At 36.6% G+C, this 22,206-nt stretch overlaps 1 protein-coding gene across 2 annotated transcripts in view; it reads left to right on the forward strand.

Annotated features, from left to right (window-relative positions):
- Nucleotides 1–22,206, forward strand: part of ALCAM (activated leukocyte cell adhesion molecule) — a 214,535-nt gene that overhangs the window by 166,741 nt on the left and 25,588 nt on the right. The window contains exons 5-14 of one of the 2 annotated variants that reach the window (XM_081235867.1): nt 1,088–1,175; nt 1,632–1,814; nt 6,891–7,018; nt 8,475–8,607; nt 12,541–12,653; nt 14,724–14,859; nt 14,967–15,104; nt 17,871–17,999; nt 20,083–20,121; nt 20,412–20,529. In XM_081235867.1, the coding sequence (XP_081091993.1) occupies nt 1,088–1,175; nt 1,632–1,814; nt 6,891–7,018; nt 8,475–8,607; nt 12,541–12,653; nt 14,724–14,859; nt 14,967–15,104; nt 17,871–17,999; nt 20,083–20,121; nt 20,412–20,529 (1,205 nt within the window). The remainder of the gene's footprint in view (nt 1–1,087; nt 1,176–1,631; nt 1,815–6,890; nt 7,019–8,474; nt 8,608–12,540; nt 12,654–14,723; nt 14,860–14,966; nt 15,105–17,870; nt 18,000–20,082; nt 20,122–20,411; nt 20,530–22,206) is intronic. The other variant, XM_081235868.1, reaches the window with a different exon arrangement.

The following is a 22,206-nucleotide window of genomic DNA, read 5'->3' on the forward strand; positions in this document are numbered from 1 at the left end:
TCTGCACAAGGTAGAGAGGAGACACAGAGGAAGGTGTGGTCATTTCTGAAGGGAGGAGAGGGAGATGAGAGTAAAAAAAGGCATACGTCTTCTTGTTTGAACAAAATGGATGTTTAATGAAGTAATGACACATGAGTAGATTTTCTCCAGAGCAAAGGTAAAAAGGGCTTTCCAAGAATATGAAATAATACCATGTTAAAGAAAATGGCATGTTTGGGAAACACATTATTTGCGTTGCTGGAATTATGGGTGCTCAGCCAGTGGGCAAGAGAGTGCAATAAGAGATAAATCTCAAGAGTTAAAGAGAAGCTGGATTATGACAAGCCTTCTGTCATGTATAGTGCTTGGTCTCTATCTTATTGACAAATTAAACTATTGAAAACTTGAAAGTAAGGGATAAGATCAGATTTAAACAATCACAGTAGCAGAGGTTTGAAGGAAGTCTGTATTGAAGGAGCGACAAAACTGGAGTTCCATATATGAGCACATCACTTGATTCATAATCTCATTTTCACTAACTAAAATAGCCAAATTTTCCTTGGCTGGGGGAAAAAGCAAGTTCAGAATTCTTTGAATCAGATTGAATTTGACTGCATAATACAACACTAAATATTAAGAACATATGTGAAGTAAAGTGGTGGGGATTATAGATCGTGGTAAGTATATGTCATCTGAAATAAACGTAGCATGAAGCTGGAGAGGCAGCCTCATTTTAACACCATTAATGATTCTTGAATACACAGATCTATGAACCATGGTAATAGCCAATGTTAATATAGTTATGTTATTTAGTTAATTTTAAAACTGAATACTGTCAAAATGAATTGGGTAATGCTTTTAAATGAATGTGATTTTATCAATGGTGGCAGCATCTATTGCACATTTTTAAATGGGCAAGACCATAATTTTAAGCACAAAACATTGTTTTTATACAAGAGTGCATTCATTCAGTCCTTAGTCAAGGCTTGGAAAATGAATGGGTCAGGAAATCGTTGGAGTAACTGTGCATCTCTTGAGGAGTCTGGGGCTTTCAAATGGACAACCACTGATGGAACCAAGGTTGTAATATTTCCTCTTTATTTTGCAGTTGGGTGAGTGCATTTCAAAAGACAGTTATCCGGATGGCAACATCACGTGGTACAAGAATGGAAAAGTTCTGCAACCCCTTGAAGGAGGTGGGTAAGAAGTGGGCAATAAATTCAGATGATGTGTTTTGCCTTTCTCTTGTCTAAGCATTCCTTAGACTATCCTGAGTCTAAATTCATTGCCCTCTTTTGATCTATGACTCTATACTTTGTTACTTTAAGTATCCATTAAATCAGAAGGGATTTTTAAAACATCATTTTAGACCTTGTGCAGAAGAATCAAGAGCAGAGAAAATTATTTCTCTATATGGCATGTTCTAAAAGTTAATTAAAGTGAGTGGGAGATAGAATTCCAGGATTCTATTTCTGTCCATGTCTCTGATTCATGTTTTTGAAAAGACATCTACCTCACTACATGTCAATTTTCCCTCCTGTTAAATACAGTAAGAAGGACAAAACTACTTCTCAAAGTTGCTGTGACAGTTAATTAAGGACTGTGATTTTCCGATGAAAGATCCTACCATTAGTGTTCTTTATTTTCTTCAGCGGTGGTCATAATTTTTAAAAAGCAAATGGACCCAGTGACTCAGCTCTATATCATGACTTCATCCCTGGAGTACAAGACAACCAAGGCTGACATTCAGATGCCATTCACCTGCTCTGTGACATATTATGGACCATCTGGCCAGAAAACAGTTTACTCTGAGCAAGCAGTCTTTGATATTTACTGTAAGTAACTCAATATAAAATTATGCAATTTTTATGTATTAGAAAAAATATTCCAATGCTATGTTAAGTCCCAATCCGAAAGCTCTTTGGAATCTGCTTCCAAACCCCCATCCCCATTCCATGGTACCCAAATAATCTCTTCCTCTTTGCAAGACCTATAGAATAAATGCTTATGCATCTATGATATCTTTCACTCTCTACTTTGTTATTTATAATCATCTCTTCTGTATTCCACTAGACACTAAGTTTTCTTAAACACAAGGTCTCTAACTTACTCTGATTTCTTCTGGTAGTCCTCAGCCCTGATGCACAGCCTTGGATTTTGTAGGAGTTCAGAATGCCATCTGATGGTTTTCTGAATGAATGACAGATGAATAGAAGCTTATGACTGATTGGTTTTCTAGATGTGGAATTTCCATTTTAATAAAGAAATTTATTTTAATAATGAGATCAGTTGCATAAAGGTTAAATAGGATTTTGAATTCCAACATGTTTTGGTTAACTTAATAGATTTGAATATTAGACTACAAAGGAACTTTCTTGATCATCTGATCTAAGTCCATTATTTTAGCTAACAGTAAAGTGAGACCTAGAGACTTGCCCTAACTTAGCTGTGGCAAGTGGATTAGAATCCTTTTCTCCAATGCTGTGCTCTTTCCTGTAAGACAGGAGCCAAGATAATATGATTAAGAGCAAAGATGCTGGCAATCCAGTCCCAGTGCTGTTAGTTTGTATTTCTAGAAAAGAAGCTTAACTACTCTAAGTCTCAGTTTTCCTATTTTGAAATAGGAAAAATATTAATGTAATACTTAACTCATGGTGTTATTATGGAGATTAAGTAAAATCAAAAATCTAAAATAGCACAATATATAGCACATTAAATGTTCGTTATTAAGTACTATCATCATTATTACTATATAATCATTATTACTTCATAAGCATAGACTAGAGATATATTTTGGGGAAAGATGCAAGAAAACTTTATTATTACTTTTTAGTGAATCAGAAATTCTCATAATACTGCTTTATGTTGTAGAATAACCTAGTACTTCTATGTCTATTTGAGAGAAAGGGTAGAAATGCCCACTGAACCTTCAAAGAGTTTTATCTCAGCTACATTTTTATTTTGGCTCCATGAAGTGCAGAACCTTATAGAAGAACAGAACTGAAGTTCCACATGCCCTAGCCATAATGGGTTGTTTTGCCTTAAACTTTGTAAATAAATTTCAACTTGATTTAAAAGCAAGGATTGAAAGGATTTCATCACATACAGCTTATCTAAAATCAAATTATTATTTCTGTATGTGGAAGCAGAACTCTGTTCAAAGATATTCAGTTGGAAATAAACTATCTTGGTGCAAGTATAGGAGTATAAGATAGGAAAGAGCATCAAGATGAGTGAAAAGGATTGGGAAATTGGCTTAAGAAAGAACAGAAATGTATGTGAGTGTCAGGCATGGGCAAATAGATGGGCAGAAAAGTCTTTGGATGAGGAAGAAGGAAATGATTTTACTGTGGCTGGCTGTGTAGGGAGCATTGGGCACAGCTTTTGAGAAGGCACAATGTATGCAGTACTGGGCTTCATGGCAAAGACCCGAAAGTGTTTAATATATAGTCCTGACATTCAAGGGGTTTACTATTCCAATAGGTAAGTAAGACATGTACATCAGAAGGAAATTGCAAATGCAAAGTTGCAAGTGGTAAGTGCCACAGGGACTTAGTGGACAGTCCTGAAAGCTCAGGTGCCCAAGGACAGTGATTCCAAAACTTCAGGATATGCATCAGAATCACCTGGAGGACTTGTTAGTAAACAAGTTACAGGACCTGACTCTATAGCTTCTCATCCAGTAGTTGTGGGGAGGGGCCCAATACTCTGCATTTCTAACAAGTTCCTTGGTGATGCTAATGCTAATCTCTGAGGACCACAGCTGGAGAGCCACTGCTCTAGGGTGACTTTAGAGAAGAGAAGGAGGAGCTAAATGGAAAGTACAGAAGAGTACATTCAAGAAAAAGAAATTTGATCAATTCATCTTGAGGAAGCCTGAGAAAGACGCGCTGGTCCACTCCTTTACCCTATCCAGTCAGTAGTTTTTTTTTTTTTTTTTTTGCGGTACGCGGGCCTCTCACTGTTGTGGCCCCTCCTGTTATGGAGCACAGGCTCCGGATGCACAGGCTCAGCGGCCATGGCTCACGGGCCTAGCCGCTCCGCGGCATGTGGGATCTTCCCAGACTGGGGCACGAACCCGCATCCCCTGCATCGGCAGGTGGACTGTCAACCACTGCGCCACCAGGGAAGCCCCCCAGTCAGTAATTTTTATAGAATCCAGTCAGAAGTTTTACAGAATCTAGCTCTTTCATCTTTGTATGTGTCTGATTCTGCCTTCTGACACTGCCTAAGATTATGCCACCATTCCTCATTGCTGGTATTTTTGTAACAACTTCCAAAATAGTATTCCTGTCTGTTCACGCCAAACTGCCCTGCAAGCTCCTGCCAGAAATATCTTTCTAAAACACAAATGTGAACATGTCACTACTGTGATTAAAACTCTTCAGCGACTCCCCAGATCTCTCAGGTTAATCTTTAATCTCCCAATTTCAAAATGCCTTGAGTCCCCTATAGCCATGGTCCTGACGTGTCTCAACCTTCATCATTTAACTACTTTCTGTAGTCTGTTCTATTTTCCAGATTCCTCCTGTAGAATACTATGTACATTCCTATCCATATGCTGTCACTATCTTACCTTTATTATCCAGCAAACACCTCCTTATTCTTCAAAACCCAGCTCCAGGGTCATTTCCTACAGGAAGCTCCCCAATCTGGAGGATCTGTAAGCTACCAGTGATTACTATGCTTATGCATCTTAGGCAGTTTTTGTGCTGTTACAGTCTTAATTGATAAGTTTGGTGTCATCATAAATAAACTGAAAGTTCATTGAGGTCAGGGAATTGCTTTTTTTGACTTTGTAACTCTTGCACTTAGTGCCTGCACAAAACAAATATTAGCCAAATGAGTGGACAGAGGATAAATGGAGAGAAGGGAGAAAGAAAAATTGAGTAGACTCTTTTGATTATTACGTAGGGTTATTTATGGAGTAGTGAGATATGAGTCTTACCTGAACTAAGTTCAAGGCAATTGTGGATACCAGTTTAAGAAATTTTTATTTCAATTTTTACATATTGGGAATGCGTGAAGAATTTTAAATATCATTGTAATATTCAAAGCACTACTTCAAAAACTTATTTAGAGAAAAAAATATATATATAAAGATGTAGAAAAGAGAAAGGCTCACGGTGAAGGACCAAATGAAGTGTGAAGGCAATGTTTCAGGTGTAGATTATTTAGAGCCTGTGCTAGAGAAGTGTTGGTGGGAATAGAAGGGGAGAATCAGATGCAAACTATAAGGATTAATCATTAAGACTGGGTGATTGAGTGGATAAGAGAGGGCAAAGGAGAAAGCCAGAGTAACTGGCAGACTGATGATTTACTAATAGAGTCAAACTGAAAGTCAAAGGGAAAGCAAGAGATCATTAATTTTGTTTTACGCACATTAGTGGGCAACCAGAAGGCTACTGTTAAAACTCAGATGTGTTACATTAACCTCTGATCTCAGTGTATTTCTTCAACTCTCTAGTACAGAGCAGAGCCTATTGAAAAGGGGACACAGAGAAGGGGGGTTTTAAAATAAAGCATCAAGTCAGACCGATTATGATTCCTAGCTGTTCTGCATCAGCTTTGGTCAGAGATGTGCTGCAGTGATGTGCTGCAGACCAAGCTAGGCAGAGAAGGGCCATGCAAACGAGTGAGGGAGGCCTAGAAATGGAAGGCCAGTGGAAGACAAACTTTATTTACTTTCTGACTTAACTGAGAACTGCTGGTCAGGGAACTACCTCAGGCAAATTCAGAAAAGTGAACGAGTATATTAAACCAATCTTTGTTTAGCCTCAGAACATTCTGGGCAAATATTCAGAGATGCCCAAGCATGGGGAAAAGTCAGAGAAGCAATCTATAACAATCCTTCTAGGTTGTTTTTCCTGCACTTTAATCTTAGAAAGGTAAGTAAATGACTGCAAGAGATAGAAAAAAGCCTCAAAATCTACCACTTATTCATCTCACTTTATTAGCTAATAGCAAAATAAGTCTTCATAGATAATTTTTAGTGCTGCCGGATTGGAAATATAGACACATGCCTCAAGCCTTGTGGAAGAGGTTCTCTAAAATAAACCTTTGCATTATATGATTTCAAAATGCATTGTTCATTGTATCATCAGCTACATAGCAAGTGGATACATTAGAAAGTGGGTCATTTATAACTGCCAACACCACCTCCTTTTCTTTCCTGTTAGCTGGATATGGTCCACTGTGTATTCAGCTTTTAATTTCTTTAGCATTCTACTGTTGAGCAGTAGGTTCAACGAAAGAATATGCTTTAGCCCTATTTTCACCATAAAAATGACCAAAATGGAATGAAAGTTGCATCTTGGCTCCAATGAACAGAAAAAAATTACAGTACATTCACAGTTCTGTTGATTGTGTTAAGGGTCTCCCTCCGTTCATGGATTTATCTTTTTGAAAGCAGATCTACTCTCCGGCATGCCAAAAATCTTGCTGGTATTGTTTGGCTCATATCCCTTTTTATTTAATATAAGGTATTATTGTGTAATAAGAGTTGGGGAGGGGCTAATAGTTTTAGCTTCTTTGCTAGCTGCTCCAGTCTTTCCAAACTGTAAGATACATATAATATAGTTATATGTCCTTATAATGAGATTATACAGAGGGATTGTTCCTACTGGTCTTTTACACATAAAATAATTATGGTCATTCCTACCTCAGGTAAAGACATTTTGCTAAGAAGAAATTGATTTTTATGTAACAGGGTCTCTTTGTAGTTTGCTCTAACCAAGATTAGTACTTATCAAGTAGCTATTAACTTCAATCCTTCTATAAAAAGATACATTTAAGCAATTACCATTACTAGCTTCTTGAGAAAATTGTGTATAATTTAGTCATTTTCATTGTATGTACTGAGTAATTTGGTACTTGATGAAATGGTTAACTTGTGTCTGTGACTCTTGCAGATCCTACAGAGCAGGTGACAATACAAGTGCTTCCATTAAAAAATGCCATCAAAGAAGGGGACAACATCACTCTTAAATGCTTGGGAAATGGTAACCCTCCTCCTGAGGAGTTTTTGTTTTACTTACCAGTAAGTGCTTCAGAATTATTACTTGAGCGAGACCACTATCATTCTGTCCTGTTGTTTGGCAGCTGGCTGACATTAAGAATTGTATATTCTTGGGCAGCATAAGTGAGGAAAGGATGTTATTCTTGGAGTCAAGGAACACCTGTGGAATGTCCTTTAAAAGTTTTTTTGGCATCTGCCAGTGCTCTTGCCTTTTTTTAATTCAGTGTTAAGGGAAATCACGGACAAAGAGGAAAAAATCTGATCATAGGAAACCGTAATGGTAGAAACTCAAGGTCTCATTATCCAAATAAACTATAAGAATCTGCTCTTCAGAAGCAAACAAATATAAAATGAAGAATGATGACAGCAAATGGTCTGATGTGGATTCTAAATCTATACACAGTGCATTCATGAACACGTCCCTGAATTTCTGATATAGGGACACTTCTGTTGCACATTATATTTAGCTTGGTAGAATAAAGCAATGGGCTGTATCTTGCCATTGTATGTGGTCTTAAACAGCCATTTTCTCAACTTTTATCAGTATCACAGCTGAAAGAAATGATGCCTAGAGGATAATTTGGATGTGTTCTAGATGCTATGGAGCCAGACTAGAAGAGAGCTCTGTCTGAGGACGCTTGCTCTCCCACAGCCTTCCCAAGTTTGCATTTGACATAACCTTCCATTGGGAGAAGCCATATACAACTCTGTACTGCAGGGATCTGTTCACAAATGTCACCCACTGCATTGTTCAGTAATGTTTAACAGTATCATCCACTATATTACTCAGAAGACAAGTATAAGTGATTTCCTTTCTACTTAAATGTTGACAGAAAATTCTGTTTATCTTAATAAACTGACATTGTTTTTGTCTAAAGCACAAATGAAAATTTGAAACTAATTATGCTTCTACCTTGATTTTCAGGGATGACAGAGCCAAATTTCTGTCTTAGTTTGAACAACAAGTATCTTTTTTGTTACTATATACTCCTAATTCATCTATATATCTTTTAAATTCTTAGTTATTAATTCTTTTTCTTTTCTCTTTTTTAAAATTTCTTTTCCCCTCTCTTTCTTTCTTCCTCCCTCCCTCCCTCCCTCCCTTCCTAATTTGGATTATATGTTATGTTTTCTTTTAAGCTGCCTCAAATCTTTTTGTCAGATTAAGCAAGGGATAAATGTAAAAATAAAATATTAGACATTTTTTTAAAATCTGCCTTAACAAACACAAGCCATGCTGTCAATAAAATAGATGTCATCATTACAATGTAAATTAGCTTCTCAATTTCCTTAGAACCAAATTACCAATTATTTTTCCAGGATTCAGATAATACAAACTCTACTCTCATTTGTCCAATTGAAGAAATACGTTCCTTTTTTTTTCTTATCTGAGAAAATGTAATTTTAATCAAGAAATATAACTGTTCTTATTGTAGCTACCAAGTGTAATCATCTGACATTTTGCCTCTATCAAAAGGGACAGCCCGAAGGAATACGAAGTTCAAATACTTACACCTTGGCAGATGTGAGGCGCAATGCAACAGGAGACTACAAATGCTCCCTGATAGACAAAAAAAGCATGATTGCTTCAACAGCCATCACAGTTCACTGTAAGTCACTTTATTCTTCATTACCAGCTTCACTTTAAAGGCCTCTCATAGTCTAACTTTGCTATCTCTTCAAATAAATTGCAGCTGTATTTTTCTTAAATAATGTGGTTTCAGTAGACTTACTAAAGAGCATCAGCGTGAACCCAACTTTGGTCCAGATTTGCCTTACAATATTGAAATCTTGAATGGATCTAATAATTGCAACTTTTGGCAGTGATAAACCTCCATCTTCTTTCTAAATGTCTTCAGTTTGTGGTATTAATAAAATATTCACATGCATCTTAAAGAAATAAATTATTTTATATCTTAAGAAAATATATGGATATTCTCGAAGTTTACAAGGTTTGCATTTGGCCAAGAAAAATGTAGATTAAGTATCTTTTTTTAATTACAGAGTACTTTTAACACCCAAGCCCAGGCAACAGAAATTTTCTAGAAACAGAACCACTTCGAAATCACCCAGAACTTTTAACCCACTTTTATACTCCAGATACTCCAAAAGTTATATTTACTCCAGTAGATAGAAAAAAATAAATATACATAGAAAACAGACACTTCACTTGAGTTCTTCATTTTGTAATTCCTGACAGTCTGTATTATTGATGTACCCTGTGCATTGTAGAAATGGGAAACTAATTTGAACTGCTCCCTGGTGACACTAGAATACACAGAGTGCTTTGGGCAAATGTCAGTCTTGCTTGGAAATATAAGCCAAATTTTCTAATAAGTCCTTTGCACCCAACATCACCTCTAGACATGATCCATTACAGTAAGGTTTCTCTAGACATGATCCACTACAATCCCATTGAATATGAGTGTTTCTTTGTTTCAAAATTGAAAGAGATATTAGAAACTGTTCTGAGGAAATGGTTCTAAATCTATTACTCTACCCATAACGCTTGGAAAACACGTAGGATAGGAGCTAGAAGTTTGAAGGAGGTACATCGGGGAATAGAGCAACCAGATGGTTGCTTTTGAGTGTCTGATGTTGGGAGCACACCCTGAGGAGCCCTATGGTTACAGTAGACTGTTAAGAAATATTCACAGCTAAGCTACTTCTCTGTTTGCTCCATTTTCATGTTGAACATATCTGAGTGTGTCTGCCATCAGGGGCTAGTTAGAGAGAAAGCAGTGATGTCTCAGGATAACAACTGTGCTACTTTTTCTCTGAGGACATTTATCCAGTTTGTTCCGTAGAGGAAAAGAAGTGAAGTGAGGGAATATAACCAGCAGATAAAATTGCCTGTGGAATAACTTTCTGATATGATTGTTCATGAAATCTTTGGGCCAATAACCAATAATCTCCAGTGCTTAGTGATGGTACAATCTGCTTATGTTTAAGAGATGCTAGCTACTCAGGATGCTAAAGAAAGAGAACTCTCATTTATATCACCTGTGTATCAGGCAGAGAAGGATAGATGGCAGAAAGTTTAGGCAAAAGGCTGTGCTGCAGCTACATAATACCTCAATGATCAGCTGCGATAAAAAAGAAATTAAATAAAAGCATGTAACAGTTTAATTGAATTTCAGTGCATTTAATTGGATTTAAATACATTTTGGTTTTGGAAGGTAGGCTTTAACACTGGGCTTTAAGGCCTGTGTTGCTCTGAAAAGCTAAAATACCGTACGCTAACATATATATATGGAAGCTAAAAAAAAAAAAAAAAGGGTACTGATGAACCTAGTGGCAGGGCAGGAATAAAGACATAGACATAGAAAATGGACTTGAGGACAAGGAATGTGGGGCGGGGGGTAGGACATGAGAAGCTGGGGCGAAGTGAGAGTAGCATCAACATATATACACTACCAAATGTAAAATAGGTAGCTAGTGGGAAGGAGCAGCGTAGCACAGGGAGATCAGCTCGGTGTTTTGCTACGACCTAGAGGGGTGGGATAGGGAGAGTGGGAGGGAGACGCAAGAGGGAGGGGATATGGGAATATATGTATGCATATGGCTGATTCACGTTGTTGTACAGCAGAAACTAACACAGTATCGTGAAGCAATTATACTCCAATAAAATCTATTAAAAAAAAAGCTAATATAGCATTGCAAGTAAATCAAGATTTTACTCTAAATTACATGAAATGAAAACATAAAAATCTTATTTTTGCACATTTATTCTAAATTGTTTGCATCCTTTCCATAGATGACTAAAGGGGTAGATAGAGAAGCACCAACCAGTACTTGCACATATTAGCAGAACAGACCTCTCATCAGGCTTTTAGCCCACAGATCTATAGTTGCTGATGAAGCATCTACTAGTCCTCTGCCAATTCACACACATATAGATCCTTCATCCAAGCTTTCAAAGTCCATCATCATCCTTTAAAATCACTTCTTTTATCTTCTCACTGGCAAGTTAACTGTCCAGCTAAGAAAAGCGTTAACTTGCCCTGAATTGAATTTTCATCTCAATATAATTCAACCAAATATTCTGAGGAAACTCCACTTTTCTATGTGATAATGCCTATTTTAATACTAATGAGAAACCTGTTTCTTCCCTTCATTCATTCAACAATAGTTTTTGAGGGCCTACAATGTGGCAGACACTGTGTATACACAGGGACAACTCAAGTCATGGTCCCTATCCCAAAGATGCTTACAGCCTAGAAGGCGAAACAAGTATTAAAAATAATGCTGTAAACAGTCAATAAATTACAATTATAACATGTAAAACCAAGGAGAAGCACAGGATGCAATAGCAAATCCCACTGCCATAGGATAAAGTCCCACCTCTTAGTATGGCAAGCACAGTCCTTAGTCTGGCCTTAATTACTTGTATAGGTTTACCTTCCATGTGTTATAACCATTCATACCAGTTTACTCACCACTGTGAAATCTGCCAAGCTCTCTCACCTCTTTGCCTTTGCTTATGTGGCAGAAGTTTTCCCAACATCTCCGCTTATCAAAGCCCTTCTCAACCATCAGGGGCCACAAACAGATACTGCCTCCATGCAATGCCTTTATTAGTGCTTTGAAAGCCAAGTTGGTTCTGTTCTCCACACTCCCATAAGTCTTCGCTTGTACCTCTGTCTGTAGCCCTTACTCTAGTTTTTCAGCAAATATTTCTTGAGCTCCTAATCTATAACACGTTTGCCACTAGGTGCTGATTTCATGCTGCCGTGTAGTGTCATCACATAGTTGAGTGCATATTACCTCTACCTCAAATTGTAAATTGTAAGCTCATTATTCATCTCAGTATCTCCTGTCGGTGCTTGGAACATAGTAGTTGTACAATAAATGTTCTATTGAACTGGATTTTCCTCATACAGATCATACTATGACAGTAAGATTTTTATAGAAATTACTTTCCATCTGAAAGATTTTACTTCCTTAGATGTATTTATACTCTGTTTTTAAAAAATGGTATCTGCTGACAGTGTACCTAATAATAAATCTTATTTAAAGTTTCAACTGCATGAGAAATGGGATAGCATTTTTGAAAAATATCTAACCATTATAGTCAGTTCTCTCTGAAGAAACACGTGGACACCTAATGGTTTTTTAGTTTATCACCTGCTGTCTAAATATACTTGATTTTCCCATAGTGTGCCTTATCAACTCTTTTTATAATATTTACCTAGTCATCATCTTTCTTTATTTTCTTCCAGAAGTGATTGAAGAATTTTTTTCTTAAGGTGATAGACCCCAGGTGAACACTTACATGCAATCAAAACATCAATCATGTTAACTGCAAATAAATGCATAATCAATTAGATTGACCGTTCACGTGTCCAAACTGATCTCAAAGCTGGCTTGAAAAGCTAGACTGATTATGCTACAGTTCAGTTATTTCAGTCACATAAATCACTTCTGAATTTCAAGTGCAGTTAGAAGGATTCTTTTTTCTTTCATCTATTTTTTTCTCAAAAAAATATTTTGACTATCTTACTTTCTGGAGTTGCATTTCAAGCATATTTTCTGCTTCACAGATTTGGATTTGTCCTTAAACCCAAGTGGGGAAGTGACCAAGCAGATTGGCGATGCTCTGCCTGTGTCATGTACAATATCTGCTAGTAGGAACGCAACTGTGGTATGGATGAAAGTAAGTAATATTCCTTGGTAATATTCCACTGTTTGAACTGATTCCTTTTTAGGCTTCTCTTATATATTTATACAATATGTTTATACACCCACACTCATACTCTGTTTCTCTATATGTAATACAAATCATACCACAATAAACTTTTAGAGGTACTCAGCATCACTATGGCATCCATAATTGATGCTCTGAAACTTAGTTTGGGACATTAATTTAATTATGTGTATCTACTGAGTAATTATACACATACACACATGCACATGGTTACACACACATATACAGTTATATACTTTAGGGATTAACAACTTTCAATGTGTTTTAATCCACAACATTATAAACAGTGTGTTTACAACAACCATGTGAAATATGTAGGAAAATGATTATTTCCACACATTATTCAAAAGAAGTTGAGGCAGGAGAAATCAGAAAGCCACAGGTGATAGAGTGGAGACTTGAGCTCAGGCCTTACCCAGCATAAATACTGCACTCTAGTCACATAACCTTCTGCCTTTCTGCTGAAACTGACCTTAAGTGTCTGAATGTGGGTTCCATGAATTAGTAGCTCCTTGAAAGCAGAGAACTCTTTTCACCCCTGGGCCATAGTAGAACACCTGGAACATACTAGGAGCTTTGTCTGTATTTCCTGAGTACTTATATTCTTGTAATTGTCTGAAATGTAGGCCATTACCTGGGGACACAAACATTGCTATTATCTTTTTAGAGTGAGAAAGTAGAATTGGTAATTGGTTATTTGAGACAAGGTTATCACCAAAGGGAAAGGTTGTAACTATGTTCCCTCCACTCGAATCCTTGGCTAGTGTATCTGAACACCCAGTCCATTTATTACTAGAACATGGCATATAACAGAAGCACTTAACCAGTGATGTGTTAACAAAACACATACAAACCACTTAAAATAGGGGTTGGCAAGAATTATCTTTGTAAAAAAAATTGCAGGAAATTTATTGCTAGAGTTTCTTCTTGATGAAAATGTTAATTATTTTCTATTGCTTTCTTATCTCTTTTCATGCCGGATCCTCTGTTACTTGTTATCTTACTCTTAAAGCTCAGTTTCTTACTTCATTTTCTTTTAAACACAACCTCATCACAACTTCTAATTTACTCATATAGTTAAAATGCATATTTAACATGAGGTATTTGTAGTAGTTAATGGTCAAAGGGCTAGACAAGTTCTAGGCATATGAACACTCATAGTGTGTTTTACTACAGGGCTGGAGAAACTAAGTTTACTTAGCTAAACCAGTTTCCACATCAGCTGCAGTCACTGCTGTTGATTAAATACCTCATGTCAGTAGTGCTGATCAATATTGCCTGGCCATTGGTTAGTTGATGGAAATGGAAAAAAAATCGTAGTGAGCAAATACCACATAATTTGTGTTTAGTTGTCTTCTTAGGAGCATTTCAATTTCTGGTAAATAACATTATTTTCTGTATATAAAATGATTTTCAAAATTAAATGTTGCACTTCCTTTGTTCATAGGAATTAGGATAGTAATCTGTTATTAAAGGTTTCTTTTAAAATCATTTTTGTCATAATTGCCATGGCTGTGTAATGGATCCCCTGTCTTGAAAACTGTCTCCTATAAAATGACTTTCAGGTGTTTATATCCATCATTGATTATGTAGCACAAGTGTCCAATATCTGTCAATTCAAATTCATCTACGTTTACTATAAAGAGTAGCTACTATCAACTGAGAATTCTCCTTAATGTAAACACATTATATTATGCATATAATTAAGTCCTCATAGCAATTCAGTATGGTAAGTTTACTACCCCATTTTACAAATAAGGAAACCAAGTCTCAGAAGTTTATGAACTTGTTCCAAATTATAAATTCAGTAAATGGAAGAATCTGAAGTAAAACTCTGATATGTCTAACTCTAAAAGTACAGAGGAAAAAGGAAATCTATTTTTGAAAGAATTTGAAGCTAAAAAAAGCTTTCATTTTCATTAGACCCAGAAGTATAATTTTGGGCTTCATTATTATGTAATAAATACATGGAGAGTTATAATTGTGCCATGTGACATAATTAACTTTTTATTGAATCAGGATAACATCAGGCTTCGATCTAGCCCATCATTTTCTAGTCTCCGTTATCAAGATGCTGGAAACTATGTCTGTGAGACTGCTCTGCAAGAGGTTGAAGGACTAAAGAAAAGAGAGTCATTGACTCTGATTGTAGAAGGTAATAAAATACGTGAGCACCAATTTAAATTTTTCTTTGAGAATTTAATATCTCTTTCTTTTATGATCTCAGTTCAACATCTTATTTTAAGTGTAATGACATTTTAGGAAAACCTCAAATCAAAATGACAAAGAAAACTGATCCCAGTGGACTGTCTAAAACAATAATCTGCCACGTGGAAGGTTTTCCGAAGCCAGCTATACAGTGGACAATTACTGGCAGTGGAAGCGTCATAAACCAAGCAAGTATTTGTCTTCTTGTTATGTGCTGAACTTGGTCCAATGTGGGGTTTTATTTAGGTACCTAAACTGTAGGCTAGCTTGTTATCAACATGAAATTTGCAGTATATTTTCAGAAGAAGCTTTTGCTAACTTCTTAATTTTCCCAAAGGAAGACCATAACTCAAAGAGAAATTTTAAATCATAGGGCCATGGAGAATGGAAGAACCATTTTGTTGTGGTCAATATCTGTTTTTAAAAGGAAATAAATTAAGTGTTGTTCCATGATCATTAATTCCTGAAGCTTGGGTGATTAAAGCACTAAGGTATATGCTTTCCTGCATCATGAACTTCCACATCTGAGTATAAGTGGCCTCACTTATACTTTGCTTACTTATGCACATTAAGTGTTATTTCTTCTTGAAACTGGGTCCTGGGTTGTGGTGAAGAACATAGTATACTGTGAACATATGGTCTGATTTGTGTGTGCCAGGGCCAGAGTAAGGCTAGCTAAATATATAGTGTCTAGGTTGGTTCCTGCTGAACAAAAATATTCATAAAGTATTCATAAAGCAAACAGTAATATTTGTACCTTTGTCACACCATTTTAGTTTGTAGTAGTAAAGGGCTAAGAACTTATGAACACTACCATTAATTTTCTTTGACACACATACACACACACACACACACACACACACACACAAAGATGAGAATATGGTCTATCACTAACAGTTCAGAGCTGTGATTCCATTAAATTGCCAGTCAGCTTGAGTTACTGACATACTTGTTAATTCCATTTTCTCTAAGACAGTCTTCATGTCCGTCTTCTCAGTGCAGCCACCTAAAGACTCTTCAGGAATACCCAGATGTGCCATTTGATTGTTTGAATCTTCTGTGCTGCCTTCTTCCCAGCTTCAGACCCAGTTGAAATCTGAGAAGGCGTGCATAAACCAGAGTTTCAATATAAAGTTAAAGTGTCCATTCTTTCTCTGTCTGGGGAAGTTGGGCTGCTGGTCCAGCTTATGCAATGTAGTTTTGCAGAGCAAGGTGAATTTTGGCTCTTTCACCTATGGGTGATGGATATAAATTTGCATAGCTCAAGCATGGAAGGTCCCCAAAGGAGTGGACACAAGCAAATGCCTCCTGATTTGGTTAAGTGTGATGCGGACACACAAACAAGAGAACATGCCTGAGGAGGACAAAAAGGCTCTTGATTTCAGAAAAAAAGACCTGAATTGCTGACAATGTACACACCTATTTTTTGGCATAAAAAATGACTGTTTCTCTTCTATTCTTTTTGCTTTCTAGTTCAATTTAGTAATAATTACAGCAAAAATAACTTTTGGTACTGGGTAATGCAAACAAAGAAAATAGAAAAATAAGCATCTGGTAAATATTTGATGAATAAAAAGATACAAAGATTTAAAAGGCCATCCTAGAAATAAGCAAATGTATTGTAGGGATAAACATAATAAAAACAAAGACGCAGTGAGAAAGTTATGTGAAAAATACTAGTGGGAAATGGAAAAAAAGCAGGTGAACTTACTATGAGGATAAAAGTAATAATGCCATTCTTCATTGTCAAGCAGAAGGACTGATTCTGGCCCACTAGGTGATATGTTATTTTTCTTGTCCTAGGTTTGTGCTGATACATCCATATTTTTTTTATTTGTTCCCTCCTCAATCACATGGTGAATCTATTATTTTACAACTACTGTTACTTGTGCCCCACCCCTCCCCAGGGGCTCCATGATGTCTCTAAGCATGAAGCTCTCTCCTGTCCTCAAGGCCTTTAAGATGTAGTTGAGGAGAAAGCACATAGAGAACAATACAGGATGTGGTGTGTATAATATGTCTCAGAAAAGAATACAGGGCCTCCCTGGTGGCGCAGTGGTTGAGAGTCCGCCTGCCGATGCAGGGGATACGGGTTCGTGCCCCGGTCTGGGAGGATCCCATATGCCGCGGAGCGGCTGGGCCCGTGAGCCATGGCCGCTGGGCCTGCGCGTCCGGAGCCTGTGCTCCGCAACGGGAGAGGCCACAACAGTGAGAGGCCCGCATACCGCAAAAAGAAAAAAAAAAAAAAAAAAAAAAAAAAAGAAAAGAATACAAGTACATGCTTGCTTTAGTGGAGTTGGACTTAGGAGTCATGTCCTGGGGAAGAGATTAAAGTGAATTTTCTCTTATGTTTGAAGGAATTAAATGGCAGTGATGATCCTCATTAATACCTCACAAAAACCAAATGAACTTACCAGTCACTGAAAAAATAACCTATCCTCTGTATTTAACTCAAGAAAATTGAGGAAAAAATAGTCTTTTTTTCCCATGAGAAAATCATACATACATATGCACTTAGATATCATGGCTTAAGATAAAGGGATTCACCCCTGTAGTGAAGAACAATCACATAGTTTACAAATAGAATTAAATTCATGTTTATTAGGAGAAAATTGGTGATGAGTTAATCTCTAACTAATTATTTTGAGACAGGTACTATCATGTCAAAATATTGACTAACCTGAGCATCTACTGAAAAAGAAGAGTTTAATTGATTTAATTATTAGAATTAATAATAGAAGCATAAACAGAAATCCAGATATGGATTCGCTACTCTTTTTCCTCCATGCTGTGGTTATAAACCTGAACTGGTCTCATCTATGACCTTACATGTACCCTTGAACGCCAGATAACATGACAGAACACCACACCTATCCCATTTCATTCAATATTACTCTTTCCCATGTTTTTAATTCATTTCCTTTTCTAAATCCATTTTCCTTTTCTTTTTCCAGACAGAGGAATCTCCTTATATCAATGGCAGGTATTATAGTAAAATTATCATTTCCCCTGAAGAGAATGTTACATTAACTTGCACAGCAGAAAACCAGCTGGAGAGAACAGTAAACTCCTTGAATGTCTCTGCTAGTGAGTATTTCATTTCTGGCATTAAAAATGTAAGAAAATTTGAAGTTATTCTTCATTAGTTTAAAAGCTTCAATTCCATCTTCCTGTGCTGCATTATGGTAAGTTTTATTTATTTATTTTGCATTTGGTATCATCATCATAAGGTTCTTTTTTTTCTTTTTCCTGGTGTCCATTCTTGTACAATCCTTGTCTTAGTTAAATCATTTCATGTTTTATGGGTCAGAGACTTTACCTTGTACAGGAATATTTCCAAGATCAACAGAGGATAAGGACTAAGTTGCTCTTACTTAATCCATGTTTTGTGTTCAGAGTACAGATAATTCAAAGATTATCTGAAAACATTTCTGTAACAATTTTAATTTTGGTAAATTTTTAATTCCCCTTAATCTATTATTTTGCATTTCAATTCTTTGTAGTATTTATCCTATTCTTATTTTGTACAGGGATGCCACATGCTTAAATTCATTCAGCAGTTGGTAGTAAAACTGATATCAGAATTCCTGAAATCTAGTTTCAAAAATTGATGTTTTGGGGCTTCCCTGGTAACACAGTGGTTGAGAGTCCGCCTGCCGATGCAGGGGACACGGGTTCATGCCCCGGTCCGGGAAGATCCCACATGCCGCGAGCGGCTGGGCCCGTGAGCCATGACCGCTGAGCCTGCGCGTCTGGAGCCTGGGCTCCACAACGGGAGAGGCCGCAACAGTGAGAGGCCCGTGTACCACAAAAAAAAAAAAAAAAAATTGATGCTTTTGAATATCATATTTGAATCATAGGTTACAAAAACAAACAAATGAGATTATCTCAGAGAAAGTGAAAAAAAAATCTGTCAGTGCTGAAATCAAGGTAATGGAAACATAACAGTAGCAGCTTCTTTATTTAATTTGAAATTATCTCTCATCTTCAATTATGTAATTCTTTTTTTTGCCATGTCAGTCTTAAATCAGGTCTGGCTTAGAATGAGGCTCAGTTCTGGACAAGATGCTAACTGACCCTCCAAACCTTCATTCTTCAGTCAGTTGGAATCCTGTATGTGACATTAGCAGGATAGAGATATACTGGCTAGGAATTAGCTGGAGCTAGGAGAAAATAATTATCTAAAGATAATGGTCCTTAACAGAATATGACTGGAATTTAAAAGCCTTTTGGACTGACAGGAGAAAAGAACCAAGCGAACATACTCTAAAATAGGAGCACTGACTTCTCTGAATTCAATTCAGTGAGTATTGATTTGTCCTACCTAAAAAGAGAACTTATCCTTTCTTCCTGAACACAAGTCTCTCTTTTTATTCTAACCCATCAAATAGTGGTTTTCTAGACCTTGCAGTGGTTTGATCAACATCTAATACTGTCATTTTCAAGTTCAGTGAGCACCTCGAGAAATTCCAATGTATGAGGAGGGGTCTAGGAATCTGCATTTTAACAAGCATCACTGGAAGTTCTGATGCAATCCCATGTGCATAGAAGAATATTTATTTAGTCTAATATTAGATGATAATCCACCACAGTGACAATCCTTAACATGGGCCAGGAGCACAGCACTATCAGAGTCATTTGGAGGGCTTTTACAAGCATCACATATATTGCCCCTTCACCTCTGAGACGTCCCCAGTTTTAACCTCCACCCCTACCACTTTGAGAATGTCTCTAGTGGCAAATCCCTGACGCTAGAGGATGAAAATGAATTCTCCTCCATTGAGGCCAGAAAATTGGAAAAAAGTTGAGAAACACTACATTGAAGATTTCATACGCTGCAACTTGTTTCTCTTAAAATGAAGTCCTATTAAAAGGTGGTAGATAGTGGGGAAATTAATATGGATTTCAGATCAATACTATAGCTTGTCAGTTGTGAAGTTATCTATGGTAGATTAATATCTTTGCAGTTTTCACTACTCTTTCTTTAAAACAAGATGAATTTCTTTGTAGGGAAGTTCACACTCTATTAAATGTAAATTTTTTTCTGCCCTTAGCTGTAGAATAGATATTTTATCTTTGAGTATTTTTACATCATACTATAATGGTAAAGGTGACTTTCATATATCAACAAATTTTGTTTTTAATTTCATATTAACATTTTTCATTTCAGTAAGTATTCCAGAACACGATGAGGCAGACGAGATAAGTGGTAGGTACTATGCTGCCGACTCTTCTTCCTTGACTATCCACTCAAGATTTTTGAAGTGTCATTGAATAAGTAATTTTCTTAGCTGTCACAATTTTGACTTGAATTAAAATAGCAAATGAGACAAGAGAGTAAGAATGCTAAAATTTTAATCCTTTAAAAGCACAAGTTTGCATGTTACTCTTAGTAGTGAGCCTCAGTCATTTTTAATAAGAAATAATAACTAGATTGACTTGTTTTCACAAATGCTTGGCATTGTCTGTAATTGTATGGGCTTTTCTTTTTTGTTGTAGATGAAAACAAAGAAAAGGTGAATGACCAGGCAAAACTAATTGTGGGAATCGTTGTTGGTCTCCTCCTCGCTGCCCTAGTTGCTGGTGTCGTCTATTGGCTGTACATGAAGAAATCAAAGTAAGTTGTAGAAAAAAGATCTTCATTGTTCATTGACTTTCATTGGGGGAAAATACAGTGTGTTCATTATGCTCATTTCAGCTGGGCATGTAATTTCTATAATAGGAAAGACATATCCCCCAAATCAGGCTGATCATGTTTTGTCTTCAGCTCACTGTGACTATATTACCAAGACTGGGGACATGGCTTGGAGTGATTTCACCTGTGTCCCCTTATTTTTCTCAGTCAGTAGTCTGAATTCAATTATTTGATTTTTTTTCAATGCTTAGGTAGATTTTTAAAAGGCACGTAGTGCCTAAAAGTCAGCCATTCTAAACAGTTTGGCTGAGGTTGCTGGAGATTAAGTAAAAGCTGTTAGTACATCCTGCAGGGACAGCCGGGTGTCTTTGCAGTGACAGGTCTGGCCAGCAGTGCAAGTGTTGGTGAGGTAGAGCCATCTTGTTGTCACTACTTCTCTATTCTAGTTAGGTCACTTTGTTCCACAGAAGAATCTAATTCAGGGGAAAAGTCATCATTATGTTGTCTTGAGTTTTAAAACAACGATTAGACAAAGTACCAAGATTACTTTAAAAATGATTTAGATGATGTTTAAAGATTATTAGAGTCATGAAATAATACATATGGTATCTACCTCACAAATCATCTAACAGTGGTTTATAATGAAAATCCAGTTGACCAATGAAGATTCTTAACATACACACATGCCTAGTACTCCTCATTGCCCCAGCTCTGACCCTAGGTTCAGATGCAACTGGTCAGAGATGCAATTCTAGCATTGCATTTTTTTAAAGTTCCATTGGTGATTATGTGGTGTACCCCTGGTTTCAAACTCCTGTATCTAATAAATGAGGAAATTGAATTTTGCAAGGGGATATGTATAGCTAGTGGCAACTTTAGTCTTTATTTTATATTTTCTTGATGTCTTGATATAACCCCTTTCAACAACTCAGGTAAGTTAACTTAAAAGAAAATCAAAAGATAAAACAGACTCAATCAGATCCATGATCTCACCCTGTAAAGATACAAATGTCAGTGAAGTAATATTTGAATGGAGCTGCCATCAAAGGGAGGCAGTGGCTCAGAATTTTTAAAGTCACGTAATGTGAGCATGTACTGAGTTCTATTTCGTTCTCACAATCCATCTCTGAAGTAGGTACTCTTATTATACATATTTTACATTGGAAAAAACTAAGGCAAAGAATGGTTAAATGACTTGCTTGAGATTACACAGTTGTAAGGGACAGAATTATATTTGATTTAAGGCAGTGATGTTTTAGAATCTTTGTGCTTAATTACTAGTTCTTATTTTCTCTCGTTATGCCTTACTTTTTCTCTTTTTCAGTCACATAAGGCAGAAACACATTGCTGTTGTGTGTTGTAGTTGATATACATGTCCACTCACACTAGGGCACAGTCAGTTCTAATCTTGGCACTTCAGTCCTCAATCTTGAACAGTCTGCACTATCACTTGATAACAAATGTGGGTTTTTTCTCAGCGAAAATTTTACCTACAAACACTTCATGTTGCTTTGTGCCCATGATTTCCATGGAAAATTTAGAAGATTGCCTGTACTACATAAAAGAAAGGAAGTGCAAACAGTTGCCCAGAGGTGGTATCTATCTTACAGAAATTCTCCTTCTGTGTGTGTGTTTCCTGACTATCAAAATCTTATCCTA

This window comes from Mesoplodon bidens (genome assembly GCF_964165515.1).
Source record: "Mesoplodon bidens genome assembly, chromosome: 5".
In the NCBI taxonomy this organism is placed as follows: Eukaryota; Metazoa; Chordata; class Mammalia; order Artiodactyla; family Ziphiidae; genus Mesoplodon; species Mesoplodon bidens.